Source organism: Erythrolamprus reginae, chromosome 1, assembly GCF_031021105.1.
Source record: "Erythrolamprus reginae isolate rEryReg1 chromosome 1, rEryReg1.hap1, whole genome shotgun sequence".
In the NCBI taxonomy this organism is placed as follows: domain Eukaryota; kingdom Metazoa; phylum Chordata; class Lepidosauria; order Squamata; family Dipsadidae; genus Erythrolamprus; species Erythrolamprus reginae.
In genome coordinates, this window is record NC_091950.1 from 51,673,001 (window position 1) to 51,694,307 (window position 21,307).

The following is a 21,307-nucleotide window of genomic DNA, read 5'->3' on the forward strand; positions in this document are numbered from 1 at the left end:
ACTTCTACCTCATAGGGAGTGTGATTGCACAATTGACCTGATATGTGGAACAACAATTTCAGCCAAGAGATAATATCCTATGTCCAACAAGGAAGTAAAAATTTCAAAGGATAACTTAGAGGTAAATCTTAAAAGGGGATTTATTAGATCATTGACATTTCCAGCCTCTGTTCCTATCTTTTTCTGACCAAGGAAGCCAGAACCACAGGCATCTTCCTCCCAGAGAACAAGCAAGGGGTTCCCTTTTGCACCATCTATATAGGGATACTTCAGATATTTTGGGTCAGCGGCAAAACACCTGCATCTTTATACTAGATTAGACATGAGAAATTATTACAATTTCATTCAGGTAAAAGAGAGTAATGAGTACTTCACTAACTTCGAAGTTGCAGAAAATTTGAGTATTTTTGTGATGCCATTTGGTCTAGCCAATTGTTAGCCAGTATTTTCAAGATTCATGAAGCATGTTTTTTCTGACATGGTAAGTACGTGGTGATTTATTTGGATGACATTTTAATATAGTTTGAGGACATAACCTCTCACAATAGAAATACCAGAAATGTTTTGCAGGGGCTGAGGGACAATACTTTTTTTGCCAAGTTGGAAAATGTGCATTTGATGTGTATTATTGGAGTTCCACAGAAGAACAATATAGCAGTTTTATATGGACACACTCCATGTGAAATTTTTAAAAATACACCAATTCCTGAACTTTACTAATTTTTTTGTCAGGCATCAGAACAATTTGAAAGGCTGCAGCACAGATGATTTATTCAAGCCTACACCCAAGAATCTAGTCAACTAATGAGCAGCACTAAATTGGTGATAGATAACATTTAATCGAATTCAAAGGAGACATCTCTTCTGGAGATACAAGGACTCTAAACTGATGACAAGTTTAATTCTGCCCAGCAGCTCTGCCTACCCTTCTTTTACACTTTTATGGGACGTTCATTTCTAATTTTGCAGACAAAGTTAAGCCTCTTTCACAATTCTTAAAGAAAGGAAGAAAATTTGCTTGGATGACACATGAACAATTGCCATTCCAAGAATTAAAACAACTCTTTGCCTTCCAATTCCAAACCCAGATGCCCCCAATCCGGTGCTTTGGATGCTGCTACCAGAGCTATACTAATCCAAGCTATGAAACTAGGGGGAGGGGAGTTATTATATTCATCCTCTTTTCCCACATACCCTCGAAAACAAACAGAAACTAGGATATATTTAACAAGGAACTGCTGTCAATCAAGGCAGCTTTTCAGGAAAAGAGGTAGTGGCTTGAAAGGGCACAATTTCCTATACAGGGTTGCACAGACCACAAGAACTTGGAATGGATGAAAAATTTGGTCTCGTAATAACAAACCCCCCATCCCCGGCAAAGCAAATGAAGTCAATTTCAATCTCATTTTGATTTCCATTTAATTTATGTACCTGATTCCTGAACATGCTACGAAATGCACTCTCACATAAACCAGAATACATTGTGGTTCAGAAGCCTTCTTCCCATGCTACTCTAACTTCACAACACTGCAAGGATTACAAAATGGAGAGGTTGGGAGAAAGACAACAATATATATTTTGGTAATAGTAGATCATTTTACTAAGATGTCTCATTTATACCACGAAAGGGACTGCCAACCCACAGATTATGGCACAGCTCTTTTTAGATAACGTATTTAGCTACAAGAATGCGATGGCTCAGCAGTTAAAGACACTAAGCTTGTCAGCTGGAAAGCTGACAGCCTGTTATCTGCCCCAGCTCCTGCCAACCTAGCTGTTTGAAAGCATACAAATGCAAGTAGATAAATAGGTACCACTTTGGTGGAAGGGCAGTGTTTCATGTGCCTTGGTATGGTGTCATACTAGCCACATGATTATAGAAATGTCTTCAGACAATGCTGGCTCTCTCGGCTTAAAAGCAGAAATGAGCACTGCTGCCTAGAGTCAGACATGATTGGACCAGGGTTGGATTGCTGTTACTGGCAGCTACCAGCACACTGCAAGCACAGCTTGGATGGTCTCACGTGCATGGGTTTGCTACGTGCATTTGTGCATCTCCAGCATGAGGTGCACAAAGCAAAAATGTGCCACATTTTGTGAGGGAACGTGCTTGTATGTGAGATTTAGGCAATTTTTTTGCTTCTGTGCATGTGTACGAATAATTTGCTGAAATCTCACACAAGTGAGCATCCCCTTGCAAGAGTTTGCTTCTGCACATGTGTACGAAGCAAAAAATACAAATAATTAAAGAAAAAAAGGTGGTGACGCCCAAAGGACTGACACCGGAGTGGTTGCGCGCAAATTGTGCAATCTGGCAGCTGCTACCAGGGCACAGTCATCTACCGCACCGATAGCAACCCATCCCTAGAATGGACAGAGAAAACTTTTACCTTTACCTATTTATACATAAAGGAGCAGATATTCACATGATAACAAATAGAGGAAGTCAATTCAATTTGGGTTTTGGAGAACCCTTTTCCAGTTATTAAAAGTACAGATTCACTGGTCTTCAGCCCACCACCTTCCTACTAATGGAGCAGTGCAGAAAATTAACCAGGGAATTCAATAGTATGTAAGATGTTATAGCACTTACAGCCAAGATAACTGGCTGGCTCTTCTCCCTTTAGCAGTATTTGCATACAACAATTCTGTGCACCCTCGTCAATTGGCATGTCACCATTTCAAACAATGTATGGAATCTCCCCATGTGTTTTATCAACAACCGTTCAGTAAAGATATGTTCCTAGCACAGCACAGTTTCTCAGGGAACAGCAAGGAGCTCATGACCTATTAAAAGAACAATTGCTCAGGGCAAAAAACAGTGTAGAAGAAAATAGCTGATGCTCATCTGCAAGAGGGGCCACTAATTTCAAAGGTGGACATAATATGGTTTTCTACTACTTCAACCAGAACATCAAAAGAAGTTGAATTCTAATTTTGTGAGACCATTGACCACCATGCAACAGGTAAACCCAATATTCTCTCTATCACTTTTGATGAACGTCCAAAGAAGTCCCTTCAAGTGCTCTGTGATCCCAGGATCCCCCACTCCTATTCTTGATTGTGGATGGGAAGGAAGAATATGAGGTGGAAACAATCTTGGTTTCAAGGAAAAGAAAAAACGGGATTCGGTTTTGTTACAGTGGAAAGGCTGCTAACAGAGGGAGCACTTGTGGGAAAATGCACTCCAAAATTGGTGCACCCTTTTCATCAGTGTTTCCCCGGCAAGTCGTGGCCTCTCTAACTCCTTGATTTTTCAGACGTGTCAAAGCAATAGGAGGAGTTCGTGAGTGGAGTGGGAGATTACTCATAGCAGTCCCAAGGGAAAGGGAAAACCAAGGCCAGTGCTTCCTGGCCCTCAACTTCAGGCAATCTAATCTAATCTAATCTAATATTTCAGTTCCCAAATGAAGTGTGTGTGAGGGTCTAATCCTAAACTTGTTTTACAAAACAGGCCATTTGACTCAAAGGATATGACCTCTATCTGGATTTACAGCATGTGATTGTTATCTCAGATACACTAATTTTCAATTTCATTTGCATTTTTATAGCAGAGATGGTGAACCTATGGCACGCATGCCACAGGTGGCACATCTGAGGGCACACAAGGCATTGCCCTATGTCAGCTCCACTGTGAATGCGCACTCTGGCCAGCTGATTTTTGGCCTTCTTTTCGGCTGTTTTGGCTCTTCCCAGGCTTCAGGAGACTTTCCCAGGAGACTTTCCCGAGACTTTCCAGTGAGGCTTGTGGGCATGCGGGGGAAGGGTGTTGTGGGGGAGTTGTGTGCATGCATGAGGGGCAGTACACATGCATGGGGGCAAGGGCATTGAGTTATGGGTGTGGGCACATGCACACATGTTATTGCAGGCACATGCACTCTTTTGGCACCAAAGCCAAAAATGCTTCGCCATCACTGTTATTTTTTTCAATTTTTTTGGTGAAATTGTAGCATCGCAAAAACACAGAGGTCCGGAGGTGGGGTTTCGAGGACTTCGGTGTTTTTGCGATGCTGCGATTTCACTGATGCTCCCTTCGCTGGGAAACCCCACCTCCGGACTTCCGTTGCCAATGAAGTGCTCGTTTTTGCGATGCTGGGATTCCCCTGCAGCATTGCAAAAACACAGAAGTCCAGAGGTGGGGTTTCCCATGGAGGGGAGCCTCAGGGGAATCCCAGCAGCGCAAAAACGGGCGCTTCGGCTGGCAAAAGGGGCGAATTTTGGGCTTGCACGCATTAATAGCTTTTCCATTGATTCCTATGGGAAACATTGTTTCATCTTACAAACTTTTCACTTTAAGAACCTCGTCCCGGAACCAATTAAGTTTGTAAAACAAGGTATCACTGTAGTGTGTTCAGTTCTAGAGACCTCACCTACAAAAAGATCTTGATAAAACTGAACGGGTCCAAAGACGGGCTACAAAAAATGGTGGAAGGTCTTAAGCATAAAATTTATCAGGAAAGACTGTCTAGTCTGGAGGACAGAAGGGAAAGGGGGGACATGATCGAAATATTGAAATATGTTAAAGGGTTAGATAAGGTTCAGGAGAGAAGTGTTTTTAATAGGAAAGTGAACACAAGAACAAGGGGTCACAATCTGAGGTTAGTTGGGGGAAAGATTAGAAGTAACGTGATAAAATATTATTTTACTGAAAGAGTAGTAGATGCTTGGAACAAACTTCCAGCAGACGTGGTTGGTAAACGCAAAGTAACTGAATTTAAATATGCCTGGGATAGACATATATCCATCCTAAGATAAAATACAAGAAATAGTATAAGGGCAGATTAGATGGACCAGGAGGTCTTTTTTCTGCCGTCAATCTTCTATGTTTCTATGTTTTCATTTTAATTCGATTTATATGCCGCCCTTCTCCGAAGGCTGAATTGGATTTAGAAAAGGCCACTGAATGATAAAAATCAACAATTTCAATGTGATAGAGACAATGTCATGTAAAAGGAGAAGCAGAAATAATTCATTAGCCACCATAAATTTAATATCTGCACAATAGCCATAGGTATGAACTGATGTTATCTGCTTTAAAATAAATATGGTGTACTAATTATTTGATTAATTAAACAATCTGCTTTCAATGTTGCGTATTTCATAAAATTCACATCATCAAATACTAGATTTTCACAACAAAATCAGAGAAATCCATTAACTTATTAAGATGGGAAACCGAAGAGTGTACATCAAGCTGCAGAGCAGACAGATATAATGACCTCATTTGGAAGCTAGCCAAATGCTTTGGATAAACTTTACATTGTGAATATCCAAAGAATCAGGAAACTCTGCAACACTTAGCTAACACTATAATCAACCTATTAAGTAGCATTGTAATACCTTAAGCCAGTAATGGCGCACCATTTTTTGCTCCGGCACCAAAAGGACTCACGTGTACGCAATAGTGCACACTGTGTGCCCACACCCATAACGCAACCCCCATGGATGCACGGACAACCCACTGTGCTGCCCCCCTGCGCATGCACGCAGGCCTCACTAAAGTTCTGGAGCCTGTGGATGGTGAAAAACGGGCCCACATAGGCCCATTGGGCCCATTTTTCACCATCTACAGGTTCCAGAGACTTTCCTAAAGCCAGTCGCTGATGAAAAATGGGCCATTGGCCCTACATGAAGTTCATTTCCAAAATTCCTGTAGGCCTGCTGGCTCCGTTTTTTCACCATCGACAGGCTCCGGAGGCTTTCCTGAAACCTGGAAAGGGTGGAAACAGCCTCCCCCACCCTCCGGATGACCAAAAATCAGCTGGCCAGCATGTATACAGTATGTGCACAGGAGCTGACATAGGGCAATGTCTCGCATGCCTTCAGATATGGCCATAGGTTTGCCATCACGGCCTTAAAGATATAATGGCACTGATTCCTTTAACCTATAAAAGCATTCCCACTTTAGTGATTTTAATCCAATACTTTCATTTCTATCTACCACAAGTCATTCCTGAATACAGGGCTCATTTCAAAAAAACAGATTTGGTATCTAGAAGACAGTCGCAAAGACATCAAGCACAGTTTACACACTAAATCTTCAGAAATAATACACACCTCCTATTAAATGTTGGTTTTAGGTGACTTCAATCTTGCACCTTAAGAGCTACTTTCTATCCCAGCAATTAGTTTTCTAGTTAAAGGCAACACAACTGAAGGCCAATCAACAAGAGAACTAGTGAAAGAGGGAAAGATGGGTGTTTCTTAGACTAATTTCTAACTCTTCTTTCCCTGAATATTTAACTCGATGAATTCAACTAGAGGATGACTGCATAACCAAAGAGGATGGTAGTGTTTTGATATCCATAGATTTATTTGTCAAAGGATCCACCCACTTAAAAACATTAAAAATATTATACTATAATTAGGCTTTTCATTTTATTTGATATAATTCTCATCTGAATTCCACATTTTTTCATCTCTTGAAGGTAGAGTTATGGAAGGTGTATTCCAACACATTTGAAATGTAACGAATTGAAAAAGGCTATCCCCACGCAAGGACAGAAAGATCCCGCTCTTAAACTTGCAATGAGAAGGAAAATGTAAAAATAAAACGGTAAAGGAATAATATACATTTATTTCAATTACATCTTCATGAATATTTGGTAAAATTTGTTTTCAATAACATCAATCCTATTTAAAATGCTGCTTATGCAGTAGCAAATAACGTTTTCATTCTTAATTATGTTCAATTTGAATCAGTAATTGTACATGTTGGCTGATGAAGAATTATTTGTAGTTTAGAAACGTTCACATTCTTATGGAAGTGTAAATATATAATCATGACATCAAATGAATGAAAAAATACTAAGCTGGTGACTATAGTGACATCAATGCTAGTTCCTTGTAGTTCCTTCTAAAGACACCCAACTCCGTTTTATTATTAATTCAAAATAATGGGACAGGTTTTTATAACACCTCAACAATGACCAGGTGATGATATTATTATTATTATTATTATATTATTATTATTATTATTATTATTATTATTATTATTATTATTATTATTATTATTTATTGGATTTGTATGCCGCCCCCCTCTGCAGACTCAGGGCGGCTAACAATGGTGGTAAACAACATGAACAATCCAATTAATAAAAACAACTAAAAAAAACCCCTTATTATAAAAAAACCCAAACATACACACAAACATACCATGCATAACTTGTAGTAGCCTAGCGGGAAAGGATAACTTAACTCCCCCATGCCTGGCGACAAAGGTGGGTCTTAAGTAATTTGCGAAAGACAAGGAGGGTGGGGGCCGTTCTAATCTCTGGGGGGAGTTGGTTCCAGAGGGCCGGGGCCGCCACAGAGAAGGCTCTTCCCCTGGGGCCCGCCAAACGACATTGTTCGGTCGACGGGACCCGGAGAAGGCCAACTCTGTGGGACCTTATCGGCCGCTGGGATTCGTGCGGTAGAAGGCGGTTCCGGATGTATTCTGGCCCAATGCCATGAAGGGCTTTAAAGGTCATTACCAACACTTTGAATTGTGACCGGAAACCGATCGGCAGCCAGTGCAGGCCTCGGAGTGTTGCAGAAACGTGGGCGAATCTAGGAAGCCCCACGATGGCTCTCATATGGATGATTCTGGGTGACATTACTAGTAGTTACTAAAGAAATGAGATACTGTTTACCCAAAATAAACCTCTGTAATTTTTAAAAAATTGCTCCAAGACAACTAGGTAAACGCTAATCTTGTTTGAGGCGATCAGCAGATAATAATGTTTTGTCTTCTATATATTTTATCTAAGAGACTAATCTGAGTATCATGATGAAAACCACTTTTGTATCACTGGGTCTTCATCTGTGCATGATGACAACACAAAAATACACTAGGTTTGGTGCTTCTTCTCTATTTGCAGTGTAACTTAGTGACAGTAATTGGCCCTCTGCAAGGTTTGCTAGCACTCTCATAACAATGCAGTTACAATACAGCACTGCACCGATTTCTAGTAAAATCCTTCTGTTATCAAGATGGTGATTTTCCTGTTTTTATTAAATAGCACATGTTTCTTCTTGTTTTTTATCCTAAACTCCACAAACACTGATGCCACACTTTCAGGAATTAAGAATTAGGTATGATCAATATTTTGTTAAAGATGTGAGACCAGAGCAAAGATATCACCAATATTATATCTGACATCAAATTATGTTAATCATGCTATCCTTATAAGTAAAGTCCATACTTCCCTCTTAGACCGGTGTTCAGTTAAACAATCTGCATCTCTTATGCAAAAAAGACATCAAGTTAGCTTTTTACATAATGTCACAATAAAATGACATTATGACAAAACCAAATAAAATATAACACAGAAGGAAATGTTCATTATTGTTACCAATAAGTTTCAATAATTTCAAGAAATTAATAGATGCATCTAAAACAGTAAGTTTTTAAAAACTAAATATTTTAGTGTAATACATCCCTACATCATTTAGTTGTAGGCTAAGAATAACACTGAGATTTGATAATTAAATAGACATTTTAAAGGCTGAATAGTTATCCAAAGGTCACAAAAATAAAATACTTCTTATATTTTTTTCTACTTATCCATTATCCATTAAATATAGAGTAGTTTATATTTTTACACAAAATCCCTGCAGTGGTATCTAAAGCATTTTATTTTTTTACTAAGTGGTATCAATGAAATCCTGCAGCAATGAAGCCACAAGAAGCAGACATGTATGTGGTGCAGAAGCTGCCCAGTTTATTCCTATATGTGATCCAAGCATATTTTGCTCCTTAACTCTCATAATCTGCATTCTTTACTAAGCAGAAGCATTTCTCATACACCAAAGATAGCAAAGATGCTTTTTTATTTTTCCTGACAGAACACCATCTTTTTATAACTCTAGATTACACTTGCAGCTTCAGGCAACAGCAGTGACAAAAATTACAGTAAGGCTTAAGAAGCTTATTACTCATCTATGTACTTCATCATGCAGTTAGCTATTGTTTACCTGCATCTCATCTTTGACACACCCACCTCCCAAACAGTACGGAAGAGCTGCAATTTTAAGATGAAGGCAAAAATCCCTCTTGCATTTCGGAAGCCTTTTGCAACCGTAAAAGCAGCCTGACATTACCCAGCGGAAATATCCCAGGAACAAAAAAAGCCAAGCATGCTGATGTATGAAGCACAGCCTACCTGAATTCTTCAAATGCATACATGGCCTAGGAAATAGGACAGAGGCCTTGAAGTCTGCGAGATAACCTTGATAAATCTCAGGAGAAACATTTAGTTGGCCAAGCCACAGGCATCACCAAGAGCAGCAGGCTGTAAAGATTCTGGAAGAAAAGGGGCTGCAGATATTGGCCTGCAGCCTGCAGCTCAACCAGCTGCTGACAAGCAGCAGCTCGCAGGGAAAGGCGATAGAATACCATGTGATCATTCCAGCAAGTCTGATTAATGCAGCATACTCTAATAATACAGGCTGATATCTTTATTATTCAAGCCAATCCATGCCATACTTACTAAACAGCATCTCTCGTTTTGTGGTGGGAAGTGGGGAGGGGGCAGGATTGCATTTTTTGAAAAAATAAAAAAATGCATTTATTCACAGAAGAGAAAGAAATGTGGAATCAAATAAGGTTCCTCTTCAATTCAACAGGATTTACTGGAGTTACACAAACCAACATTGTGGGACAGGATTTTAATTGTATTTTTTTAATCATAGATATTTTATGTAGAAAAATGGCAGTAAATATTACCTAATGTACTATGTTAAATGCTTTAAATCTGCATACACCTGCATGAAAAGGCAACTCCAGGTAGAGCTGGAAAAACTAGTCTGAGCCCCTAAAGCGTTGCAGTCTCACAGCAAACTAACAGTTTATTTTGTTGCGAAACAATATTAGAAAATTCAATTTCATTCATCTCTGAAACAGAGAGTGATGTTTAGGGAGAATAGGAACTACAATCCAATAGTTATGGGGTCAAGTTTGAGAACCAGTGCATCCATCAGGATTAAGTAACCAGATGCCTTTTATTATTATTTTATTTTTATTATTATTATTATTATTATTAGTAGTAGTAGTAGTAGTATTATGTCAGTACAACACAGCAAACGAGATCACTATGCTGGATTTCGTATTTCATCACCAGTCGGTGCTCCCCAAGCACCTAGGACTGCGTGATGTAGCGGCGAATTATGTTTGCCGATCCCAGTAAAGCGGCCTTTTGCAATTGACAGATGGAGATTTTGTCAATTCCGATGGTTTTCAAATGTCCGCTGAGATCCTTTGGTACTGCGCCCAGCGTGCCAAGTACCACTGGGACCACTTTCACTGGCTCATGCTATTATTATTATTATTATGATTATTATTATTATGATTATTATTATTATTATTATTATTTAGATTTGTATGCCGCCCCTCTCTGCAGATTGGTCTAACTAAATTGGTCTAGAATTTTCATAATTATTTAGCATTTAACATTGACTCTGAGAAGCCAGAGGTCTCAGTTGATAACAGGCAGATCCAATATTCCCAGGAAGCCAAATTAGCAAGGGTTTAGCTGGAAGACACAAATCAGCACTCTGGAGTAAACTATCTGATGGCTATTGATGGCTAATATGGACATCCCTACATTTGTACCTCATCAGCTAATATTCAAGGATGTGGTTCTAAATCTGGAAGTAACAGAGTTATCATATTTAAACTCTCCCATCTCTTGCAAAAAAATCTATTGCATATAAATCCAATAAATAAAGAGAGGGGGGGGATAAGGATACATAAGTGCACTGGAGTGCCTTTCGTCCCCTGTCCAATTGTCTTTCCTTTCTTTTACCTATCTTATATATTCTCTTCCTTTCATATATCCTCTCCTCTAAGCCCACTTTCACCCTCTTTTATATTATCACATGTCTATTTTTCTTCCTATGTATTTGTGTATTGGACAAATGAATGAATAGATAAATAAGGGGGTAATTTGATTTGTCTACAGCAGCTTCCATCTGAGTTGGAAGGTAGTACAAAGTTCTGGTTCCCATGGAAGCACAAGCATGCATGTATATAATATCCAAAGGCCACCCCACCCTCCAGGAGACAGTTGTACTGTAAGTATAAAAACAGACACTTCTATTTCAAGCATATTTAACCAAAACATGGCTGCTCTTGATTACTCTCATGCTGGATTGAAACTGGGGAGGTAACACCTGAATAGGGTACAGATCAAACCTAGACAGAAGACCGCTATACCCCTCTTCAGCAAAGGCAAAATCTGATTTATTTTCTGCAAATCTGGCACACTATAGTATTAGCCAAACAAACAGCTTTCACACGCAAAACTCAAGGCAATGTATCTGAGGGGAATAGTTGAGAAATAATTCAACATAGCCCAGGTGTGACTCTTGCCATACGAACCCTGGGGGCCATGAGGTGTATTGTGCATCAATCACTAGCAGCCACTCCTGTTCTCAACATATTGTTGCATCAAAAACATTCCAGATCAGAGGAAGCAAAATCAAATTATCACTACAGTATTGTTCTTCCCCTCACGACTAAGCGAACCTGCTCTTTCTAAAACTCGCCAAGCCCTTTTAAAAAAGGGGGATGCTAGATATTTTGCTATTTTTAGTTTTCCAGAGAGTTCAATGTCTAAAACAAAGATTTGTCCAGGAAATCCCAGATGTGTGGTAACCCCACAGACATCATGCATTATCTTCCATTAATTTGTTCAAGCTGCACGAGTAGATTAAAATGGCTGGAGCTATAGAGAGACCTTCTTCGTCCTTCTGCTCCTGCTTTCCCCAGTGCAATTTTTTTTAGACTCTGGCTATCAAAAATCACAAAAATGTGATCAATTGGCAAGATTCACATAACATGCTATTTTACTGTCATATAAAATAGGGTCTGTGGTTCAAGACATTGTCTTACCATGTTATGTGAGCCAGTTCATCGTATTATGACACAGAAACTGTGAATGTTTAACATATGTTTACTATTCAGCAAATGAAATGTTTTAAATTGTGATAGAATCAGAACAGACCAACTGGTGTGACTTGAAAAGGACCAAACCAGCAGAGTCACATTTTGAAAAAAGCAGCACTGACTGAGGAAGTCGAAAGCGTTAGGAATTGAAATATGCGACAGGGAAAAGCTTGTCTGCCTAGCAACAATACAAGGAGCAATGTGGAACATTCTAGTTTAGCAGACAACATACAGCCAGAGGAACAAACTTTCAAACATGAGCAGCATTCATTATTAAAAGCATGGCTTTTTAAAAAAGAGGCAGGCGGTCTGCAAAAAGAAATCTTATTTATTTGCAAGGTATTAGAAATGTCAAGGTATTGCAATGTGCAGAAAGAGAAAAAAGGAAGGCTATCTAGGAAATCATTTTGGGAATATTTCCAAAATACCAACTGTACCCAAAAAGCTTTGAAAGATGCTGGTATTCATATTAAAAAAGAAGGATCTCCATCAATCCTAAATTCAGTTCCTTTGAAGTCAACTGCCGACAAAATTTGACCAATTGAAAGGTTTAAGGTTGCAACCTTGTCACGCTTTTTGACAATGTTCATTGAACTTCATCTAAGAAAAAAAATCTATACTACAGTTTTGAATTTGATTTACAGTATATTTTTCTAATTGTCACGTATTACGGCCAAGGGATCTTGTAAGGTCTCTCACACACAAATAGAACAACATCATCTAATCACTATAATAATTCAAATATGAAATTTCTTACAAAAACACCTTTAGAAAGATTGTTGGCTTTCCCACAGAGTCAGGCTTCCACAGGTTCCATCAACTAGACAATGTCACTTGTCTAGGAGAAGGGCCTAGACTATAGGGGCCCCGGCCCTCTGGAATCAGCTCCCCCTGGAGATTCGTATTGCCCCTACCCTCCTCGCCTTTCAAAAGAGTCTAAAGACTCACCTATGCCATCAAGCTTGGGGTTATTAGACTCTGCCCCCTGGCCATGAATGTATAATGAGTTTGTATGAATGGATATGTGTGTATTTTTAATAGGGTTTTTTTAGTTTTTAAATATAACTTTTTAAAATGTAACTTTTAATTCAAACTAACTGTATCTCGATGTATACTATTTTTTAATATGTTGTAAGCTGCCCCGAGTCCTCGGAGCGGGGCAGCGTATGATGATAATAATAATAATAATAATAATAATAATAATAATAATAATAATAATAATAATAATAATAATAATAATTCACTTCACTATGCTTAAAATCACTACCCTTCTGAATCATCTATTCATTTTTATTTCTTTTATTTCTTTTTTTTTTTTTGGTCATTCACCAATTTCTTCTCCTTTTTTTTCTTTTGTTTTGCTTCCCAATGTTCCCAGACATCATACCAGGCTCATCACCCAATCAGTTTTCTAAATCCTCAACTAATGGCACCTGCAGTGATGGTTATAGGCTCCAAAATGGCAGGGAATATTTTTTACATGTATGTAATGCACGTGATGCACATTTGAAAGCTTCCATTATCTGATTACACCTTTCCTTTTAATGCCAGTAACAATCAATGTGATTTCCTCTGTATTTTAGCACTTTTAGACACTTTCAGACACAACATAGCCAAATTAGAATGTTTAATGTAAACCAGAACGATGGTTTAATACAACTGTCAGCTGCAGAGCAAAGAATTCAAAGCTTTTATACAGATATGTCTCAGCTTGATCTTTTAATTTCTCTCTCTAACTTCTCAAAATTAACAGATTCTCGAGGTTCATTTAATGGTTTTGGCATGTAAGATCATATTCCTCTGCAGATTTAAAAAAAACCAAACCATTGGTTCCCACCCTGGATTTTCAGCTATTACATATTCAGCACTTTATATTACAGATCTGACTCAACTTGTATCAGGCTACATTTGCAGTTTAATTATTATTTTACTTCAAAAATAATATATACAGAACTAGGGTTTTATCGCTAGGCAATAAAGTCATTTGTGATGGAACTACAAATCTCCAATTTGTAGGATTTATAAATATTTTCCAATTGATATTTTCTGATACAATAAATTAATGATATTCTTAGCAACTAATAAATACTCTTATAAATAAATAGCATTATGACATTTTGCAATCTGAAATGGAATAACACAACTGTAGCTCCACATCAAAGAAAACAATAGGTACTCCAAGATGACCAAGATTTTTTTTTCCACCAAGAGGCAATTAATAACATATCCCACACAATTTGCTATTTTCTACCAAATTGTTGCTACAGGCCAGCTAGCATGTCAGATTGTTACATTCTATTTTCTACAAAAAAAGACGTAGCAAATTTCAACTCCCTGTGAACACAACTCCTCCTTCCTCACTCCTCCATCATCATCATCATTATTCATCATTATCACCATCACCATCACTATCCTGTCTTCTTGCCCATAAAGGACAAATAGATAAAATGTAATTAAAAGTGGACTTTAAATATATGTATTGATTGTCCCCAGGTTAATTTGACAGGTCAAAGTAATTTCAGTTTTAGTTATGGGAAAAATGGATAAAAGCAAGTTAGAAGAAATGTGATCTTATCAAATAATTCAAGCAGCCTGTTGTAGAGCTCAAATGCATGAACATACTGTATATTTACATTTTAATTTCAATCCCACATTTTCGCAGCGGGATCAAGAGCAATCCTGGACTCAGGATTAATATGGCATTGCAAGTACATAGATTCCAAGCTATGTAGGGTTAAATTAAACTGAGCATAGATGCCTACTGATCATCAATGAAATTTCTTCAACACAGGAGCCATTCTATTGAATTTATTTCTGATGTATCTGATGATGCACCGCTCCTCTACCTGTCTCCAGGTGGGTCTACCCACATGCAAATACACTACTGGAAAAAAAAATCTGTACCATGGGAACTTCTGAGCATGCACAGAAGCTGAATTTCCGGCACTGCACATGTGTCACCATCTTGTTTTTGGGGGGGGGGAGGGGGGATTGCAGTTTTTTTAATTGGCATGCCCACATGGTGCAGCCATACAGCCCAGGAAGAAGCGAACCTGCAGTGAGTTAAGTTAGAACCCATCCCTGAGTTTCCTAATATTTTATGATTGAGGGTCACCATAACGTAAGGAACTATATGAAAGGGTTGCAGCATTAGAAAGGTTGATGCAGGAGATAAACCACTGACTAGAAAGGCTGATGCAGGAGATAAACCACTGACTAAGAAAACAAAAGGATTAGATATCCTGTTTGCAACCACAGTGGAGATTTTTAAGAGACACTAATTTCACAAATCTCACCTGTCATTCAGAAAAACAAGTTTGAAAATGCTGGATAAGTCTGCTTTCAATCCTGAGTAAAAGAAAATTTGTGTCGTAAACTTAAAAATTTAAAGAATGTGAAATAAATAGCAAAAAGCTAAGGATTTTGGTCTCATAAAGTTATAAATGGACTAAGGGTCCTAATAAAACTGGAATATTGTAAAAATTTTCAACATATTAGGCTTAATTACGTAAGTACAAACAGCTCCTCATGGGAAACACATTCTATCTGGTTTTTACAACTCAAAACTAAGGTAAGCAATTGAATGGACCCTAGAGAGGACTAAAAAAATTAGGTAAAGGTTTACAAGTTGCAAAATACCAATAATACTATATAACAGTGAAAATAGTGAAGGAATGTTTGAAGAATGAAATTAGAAAATACTTCTAAGGATTTGTTTATAGATAAGATATGAGATATGGGATGAAGAGATATTTTGAACTTTAAAGAAGGTGACGAGTTATTAAATTTGTTTATACTTTTGATAAATGGTACTCTATCCCTATTCCTTCTATGGGCTGAGAAATCTCTTGTCTGTCTGCTTTCCAGGTAGTAGCTTTTCCTAGTCTTCTAAAATTATTCTTATAGCTCTTTCACCATTTCTATGATGTCGCCATGATATAAACCATGTCCAGAGGCAAAAGGAAATGCATTTCTCCCACCAAAAATATGAGGTTGTACATTTTTTTAAAAAAGCCCAGTGATACCAATGTGCTTTATGCATTGCTACTATGTACATACAGTATATCATGTATGTGTAAACTGAGAGAGCCAATTTGATCTAATAGTAGTGAAGGTACCAGGCTAGAAACTGGGAGATTATGAATTCTATGGAAGCCAGCTAAGTAACTTTGAGTAAGTCATGCTCTCTCATGATGTCAGGCTCAAGTAACAAGCCACTCAGTCAATTCCTGTCACAAGCAATACATTGATATTTGGTTGATCAAAAAGGAAAAAAAAAAAGGATGGGCCCTGTGCTTGTAAAAAAATATGTAGTGGACCTGCCCAGTAATAAAAAAATTCTGGAAAAAATACATAGATGGCTTGAAGTAATAACAGAACAGAAAATTAAACCAAAAGTATTTTTATTAGGAATATTTGATCAAAAAATTGAAAGGAAATACCAGTATATCATTTTGTACATACTAACAGCGGTAATATCTCTGGCACAATATTGGAAACATGGTGATGTACCAACTGACATGATTTATTTATCTAACTTATTTATTTATCTAATTTATATGCCACCCAATTCCCAAAGGTCTGTGGTATTATTAGGAAAATCTTAAAATGTGCAGAATTAGACAAATTAACAATAGTGTAAAATCAGAAAAAGAATACTTTGAAGTCTGGAATTTGTTTTACGATTGGTTGGAAAGAAAGAATGGAAAGAAGAAAGAGGATATATAAATGTATATACTAATGTGTAGTGAAAAATGAATGTAGGATTTTATAAGTATGATTGTTAAGGATATGTATATTTACTAATAGATAAATGTATAAGTAATGAAACGTTAGGATTTATAATAGCGTATTAAAGATATGCATATTTACTGATAGATAAATAGAAGGAGTTTGTGGCAAGAAGAAGGAGTTAACCTATTCTTCAAAGCAAAGAACAGAAGAAGAAGTTAACCTATTGTCCAAAGCAGCTGAGGATAGAACAAGAAGCAATGGATGGAAACTAAACAAGGAGAGAAGTAACTTAGAACTAAGGAGAAATTTCCTGACAATTAGAACAGTGGATCAGCTTGCCTCCAGAAGTTGTGAGTGCTCCAACACTGGAAGTTTTTAAGAAGATGTTGGATAACCATCTGTCTGAAATAGTGTAGGGTTTCCTACACTATTAGTTGGACTAGAAGACCTCCAAGGTCCCTTCCAACTCTGTTATTGTTGTTGCTACTGCTGCTGCTGCTGCTGTTGTTTTTTTTTTTTCCTCTTCTTCTTCTTCTTCTTCTTCTTCTTCTTATTATTATTATTATTATTATTATTATTATTATTATTATTATATACACATTTGTTTTCTGTTCTTTTTTGTTTTATTATTTACATATATTTACATATAATAATTGGTATTTACACATTCTATCCTCCTGTTTAAATCACTTTCTTACTTTAGTTCCTCCATGAATTTGGAATATAGTATAGATAGTCCTTGACTTACAACCACAATTGAGCCCAAATATTTGGTTTTTAAGAATTTATAATTTAGAAGAATTTATAGTTTATAAATATAAAAGAGCATATAGTAACCATGGAGATAAAAAAAGATAAATGTCTGTAATATATGTGTATGAATTTTGATGAACCGATCTTCAACTGTAACTGTGAAAGGAACTAAGATTCCCAACATTAGATGTTTGTATGTTATGTTATGTTTTGTGTATAATAAAAAAAGAAAGTGATTTAAACCAGGGGCTTCCAACCTTGGCAACTTTAAGACTTGTGGATTTCAACTTCCAGAATTTTTCAGCCAGCAATTCTGGGAGTTGAAGTCCACAAGTCTTGAAGTTGACAAGGTTGGAGACCCCTGATTTAAACCACTGTACGATCTGTGTAAAATATAATCTTTTCTGTTTCAGCAAATATCACATTTTCTCATTCATCTTATTTGTGTGATGAGAAATACAATTATCTGTAGTAAATCTCTAACTTTGCCTTCCACAATATCAAAAATATGTTTTTTAAAATGAATTCCCAAATAGTAAGACATTATTCAAATATATTTTAAGAAATATTATTATATTATGGATCATGACTGAAAAAACTTATTACCATTTCTCATTGTTTTGAATGTACCACTCCAACATATAAAAATGTGCATGAGAAGTAGTGTACAAAAAATTAATTAAAATTAAAAATAGCTGTCCTCATTCTTCAATTAACATGACTTTTCTCAAAAAGACTTTGAAATACAGTGGTACCTCTACCTGAGAACGCCTCTACTTATGAACTTTTCTAGATAAGAACCAGGTGTTCAAGATTTTTTTGCCTCTTCTCAAGAACTATTTTCCACTACAAACCCTAGTCTCCGAAACTGTAACCAAAAAAGACAGGGAGAAGCCTCCATGGGGCCTCTCTAGGAATCTCCTGGGAGGCAATAGGGCCAGAAAAGGTGGGGAGAAGCCTCTGGGGGCCTCTCTAGGAATCTTCTGGGAGGAAACAGGGACAGAAAAGGTGGGGAGAAGCCTCCGTGGGGCCTCTCTAGGAATCTCCTGGGAGGAAATAGGACCTCCACCCTCCCTGTGGTTTTCTCAATTGCACACATTATTTGCTTTTACATTGATTCCTATGGAGAAAATTGCTTCTTCTTACAAACTTTTCTACTTAAAAACCTGGTCATGGAATGAATTAAGTTCGTAAGTAGAGGTACCAATGTAATCCTATCAGTCCGAAGCCATTTTACTTGGAGTCTTTGGCCTGCCACACTTTATTCTATTTTAAAATGTATTCTTTGCTATGAGAATTTGGGAGGGGTCATTGCATGAGGGATGTCAGCATTTAGCCATAACAAATTCCTTCTAGGGTGTCAAGGTCATCTTTTGTCTCTGCACTCGTGCACCTGCAAGGAAAGAGATGGGAGCTGCTGCCAAGTTGGCAGATGAATATTGGTCAATGTAATGGATTTGGGGGCATGGGGACAATGGCTTGAACTTTCAACTGAGTGAAGAAACTCCTGAGGCTTCAGACTCGGGTTTCTTCCACATGTGCCAACATGACTCTGTTAATAAAGTGGAAATTTGAGGAATACTTTGCTTCAGACTCTTATTTAATTTCCGATGCCATTTGGAACCCTGACAAATACCTGATAATTTACCATCATTTAATGTTACTGCTGAAATGTGGCATTAGCTTTTCAAGCAATTGATTTTAATACCAGGGAGAACAATAATTATAATAATCTATTCTGGCACAGACATTGTTTCATAACAAAAGTCAGGTTGAAAATATTTCAGAGGTGTCTCAAAAGTTCCAATTCTACTAATCACAAAAGCTTAAAAATAACCAACTGTCTGACTTCATCAAATGAACCATGTTATGTTTAGCCACAATAAGTCCATTGAAATACAATGCTGATGATGATTAATCAACTAATAGTAAAACCAAGTGACAGGGCCTTTAATACATTCTGAGCCCCAGAATTGTGTATTTTTAAAACTTTGTGAAAGGCCAATAGAGTTGGGGCCTCTCTGACTTCTAGGGGGCATCTCAACTCCAAATCCTGGCTTGAATTCTGCCTGAAAGGATTTAGATCAGCAGCCCTTAACCTTTTGCACTTAAGAAACCAGTTACGAGAAGAGAGGTTTTTCTGCAGACTGGAGAGGCGTGGTTTTTCATGCTGCCTGCATCCCGTAGATCGGGCTATGCTTGTTTGCGTGGCCTGGTTTACAGCACGCTGCAGCCCAATGCCAGTCCATGGACTGGGGTTGGGGATCCCTGATCTAGTTTATCCACTTCATCCAAAATCCTCTGCAGCTGCCATGCAAACAGTCTCCACAATCTTCCCTTTAAGAAGAGAATATTGGAAACTAGACAAAAACTGTTTAGCTTCATTGGGTTGAACAACAGTCCTTTCAGAAGAGGGCACATCACAGCCTCTTTAAGAATCAAATACAATAAGATAAAAATAAATAAAATAAGTTGGTTATTTTACCCATCAATGCCAAAAAATTAGACAATAAAACAAAAACCCCTCCAATTTTCAACAATAGGAAGAGTTCTCTACTGATACAAGTTGGAATTAAATGCAATGTAACAGAAATATTTTCTTGGTTTTTAAAAATCCTTGTACTTGAATGCCAAACCAATGTTTTAATCTTTAGAACTAATATTCTCATTTCTTTCACAATTACTTTACCATGGGATTTCGAATATATTCTTTAAAAGGCCTGTTGCTGCCTCTCAATGGCAACTTTTGTAATAGTTTATTAGCAAGCATACCCACAGACAAATGCCACCTTCTTTTGTGCCACATTCAGGTATGAAAACCTAAAAAGCATTCAAGTTTTCAAAGTTCAGTTCTAGGATACATGTATATCTATGTATCAATCACCTATCATAGGGAATAATTAAACAACAAACCATCTCAATTCTTTATTTTAATAATATTTATATTATCTGAAATTATTACCTTAGTATAGACCAGTGATGGCAAACCTATGGCAGGGGTGCCACAGGTAGCACGCAGAACCATATCTGCCGGCATGCGAGCTGTTGCCCCAGTTTAGCTCCAATGCACATGTGCACACCGGCCAGCTGATTTTCAGTGCATGTGGAAGTTCTGGGACTTTCAGCTTCTAGAGGGCCTCGGGGGTGTTCTGCCAGGCTCTATGGTATGAGTCTCCCAAAAATTCAAGGGTACAAATTTCAGATACACACACCCTTGAAAGTTCAAAAACAATGTTCTTTATCACAAAAATTCAAAAGAAACAAAGCACCCTTTTTGTATTGCAAAGAGCACTCGTCCCAAAACAACCTGGTAGTCGGTACAATCCCCTTAATCAGTCCTTAAGTACTTAGCTAGCAGCTGTGAAGGAACGTCACAGCCCTCCTTCTTCCACGAAGTGAGACCCCCACACTTTGCTCTGCTTTGGATTCAAAGTCGTGAAAAATCAACAAACAAAGTCTGGAAACAGCAAGGCAGGGTCCTGAAGAAACAACGATCAGATAATCTTCCACAATGGCCAAGCCAGCATGCTGCTATTTATATCAGCAGCTCTAATTACTGGAGCCCCACCCAAACACAGGGGGCCTCTCTTATCTCCTGTAATATTTCTTCAATTGGTCTCTTCGATGCATAATTCTGCGCATGCGTGGGTCTAACACTTCCTCATCCGAATCGACTGAAGATAGTGGAGATTGGCTTCCTGGGCTGTGTGCCAAGCCCTGCTCTTCCAAGTCACCCCCTCCTTCTTCTTTGTCCGAGGAAACTGCACTACCTGACTCTGTCGGCAATAAAACAGGCCTATGACATGTTGATGTTTCCCCTGCATCCACCTCCACATTAATTGGGGCAGGAGCTGGGCCAGAGCCAACCACAACAGGGGGGGGCATTTTCGC

General features: G+C 37.9%; 1 protein-coding gene across 7 annotated transcripts in view; it reads right to left on the reverse strand.

The window, feature by feature from the left end:
- Positions 1 to 21,307, reverse strand: part of EVL (Enah/Vasp-like) — a 196,908-nt gene that overhangs the window by 159,259 nt on the left and 16,342 nt on the right. For 3 of the 7 annotated variants that reach the window (XM_070752355.1, XM_070752346.1, XM_070752409.1), the window contains exon 1: positions 9,147 to 9,294. The exons of 3 other annotated variants lie outside the window; for them this stretch is intronic. In XM_070752355.1, the coding sequence (XP_070608456.1) occupies positions 9,147 to 9,169 (23 nt within the window). In that variant the 5' untranslated portion in view covers positions 9,170 to 9,294. Of the gene's footprint in view, positions 1 to 9,146; positions 9,360 to 21,307 lie in introns of those variants that run through there. One more of the 7 variants, XM_070752383.1, reaches the window with a different exon arrangement.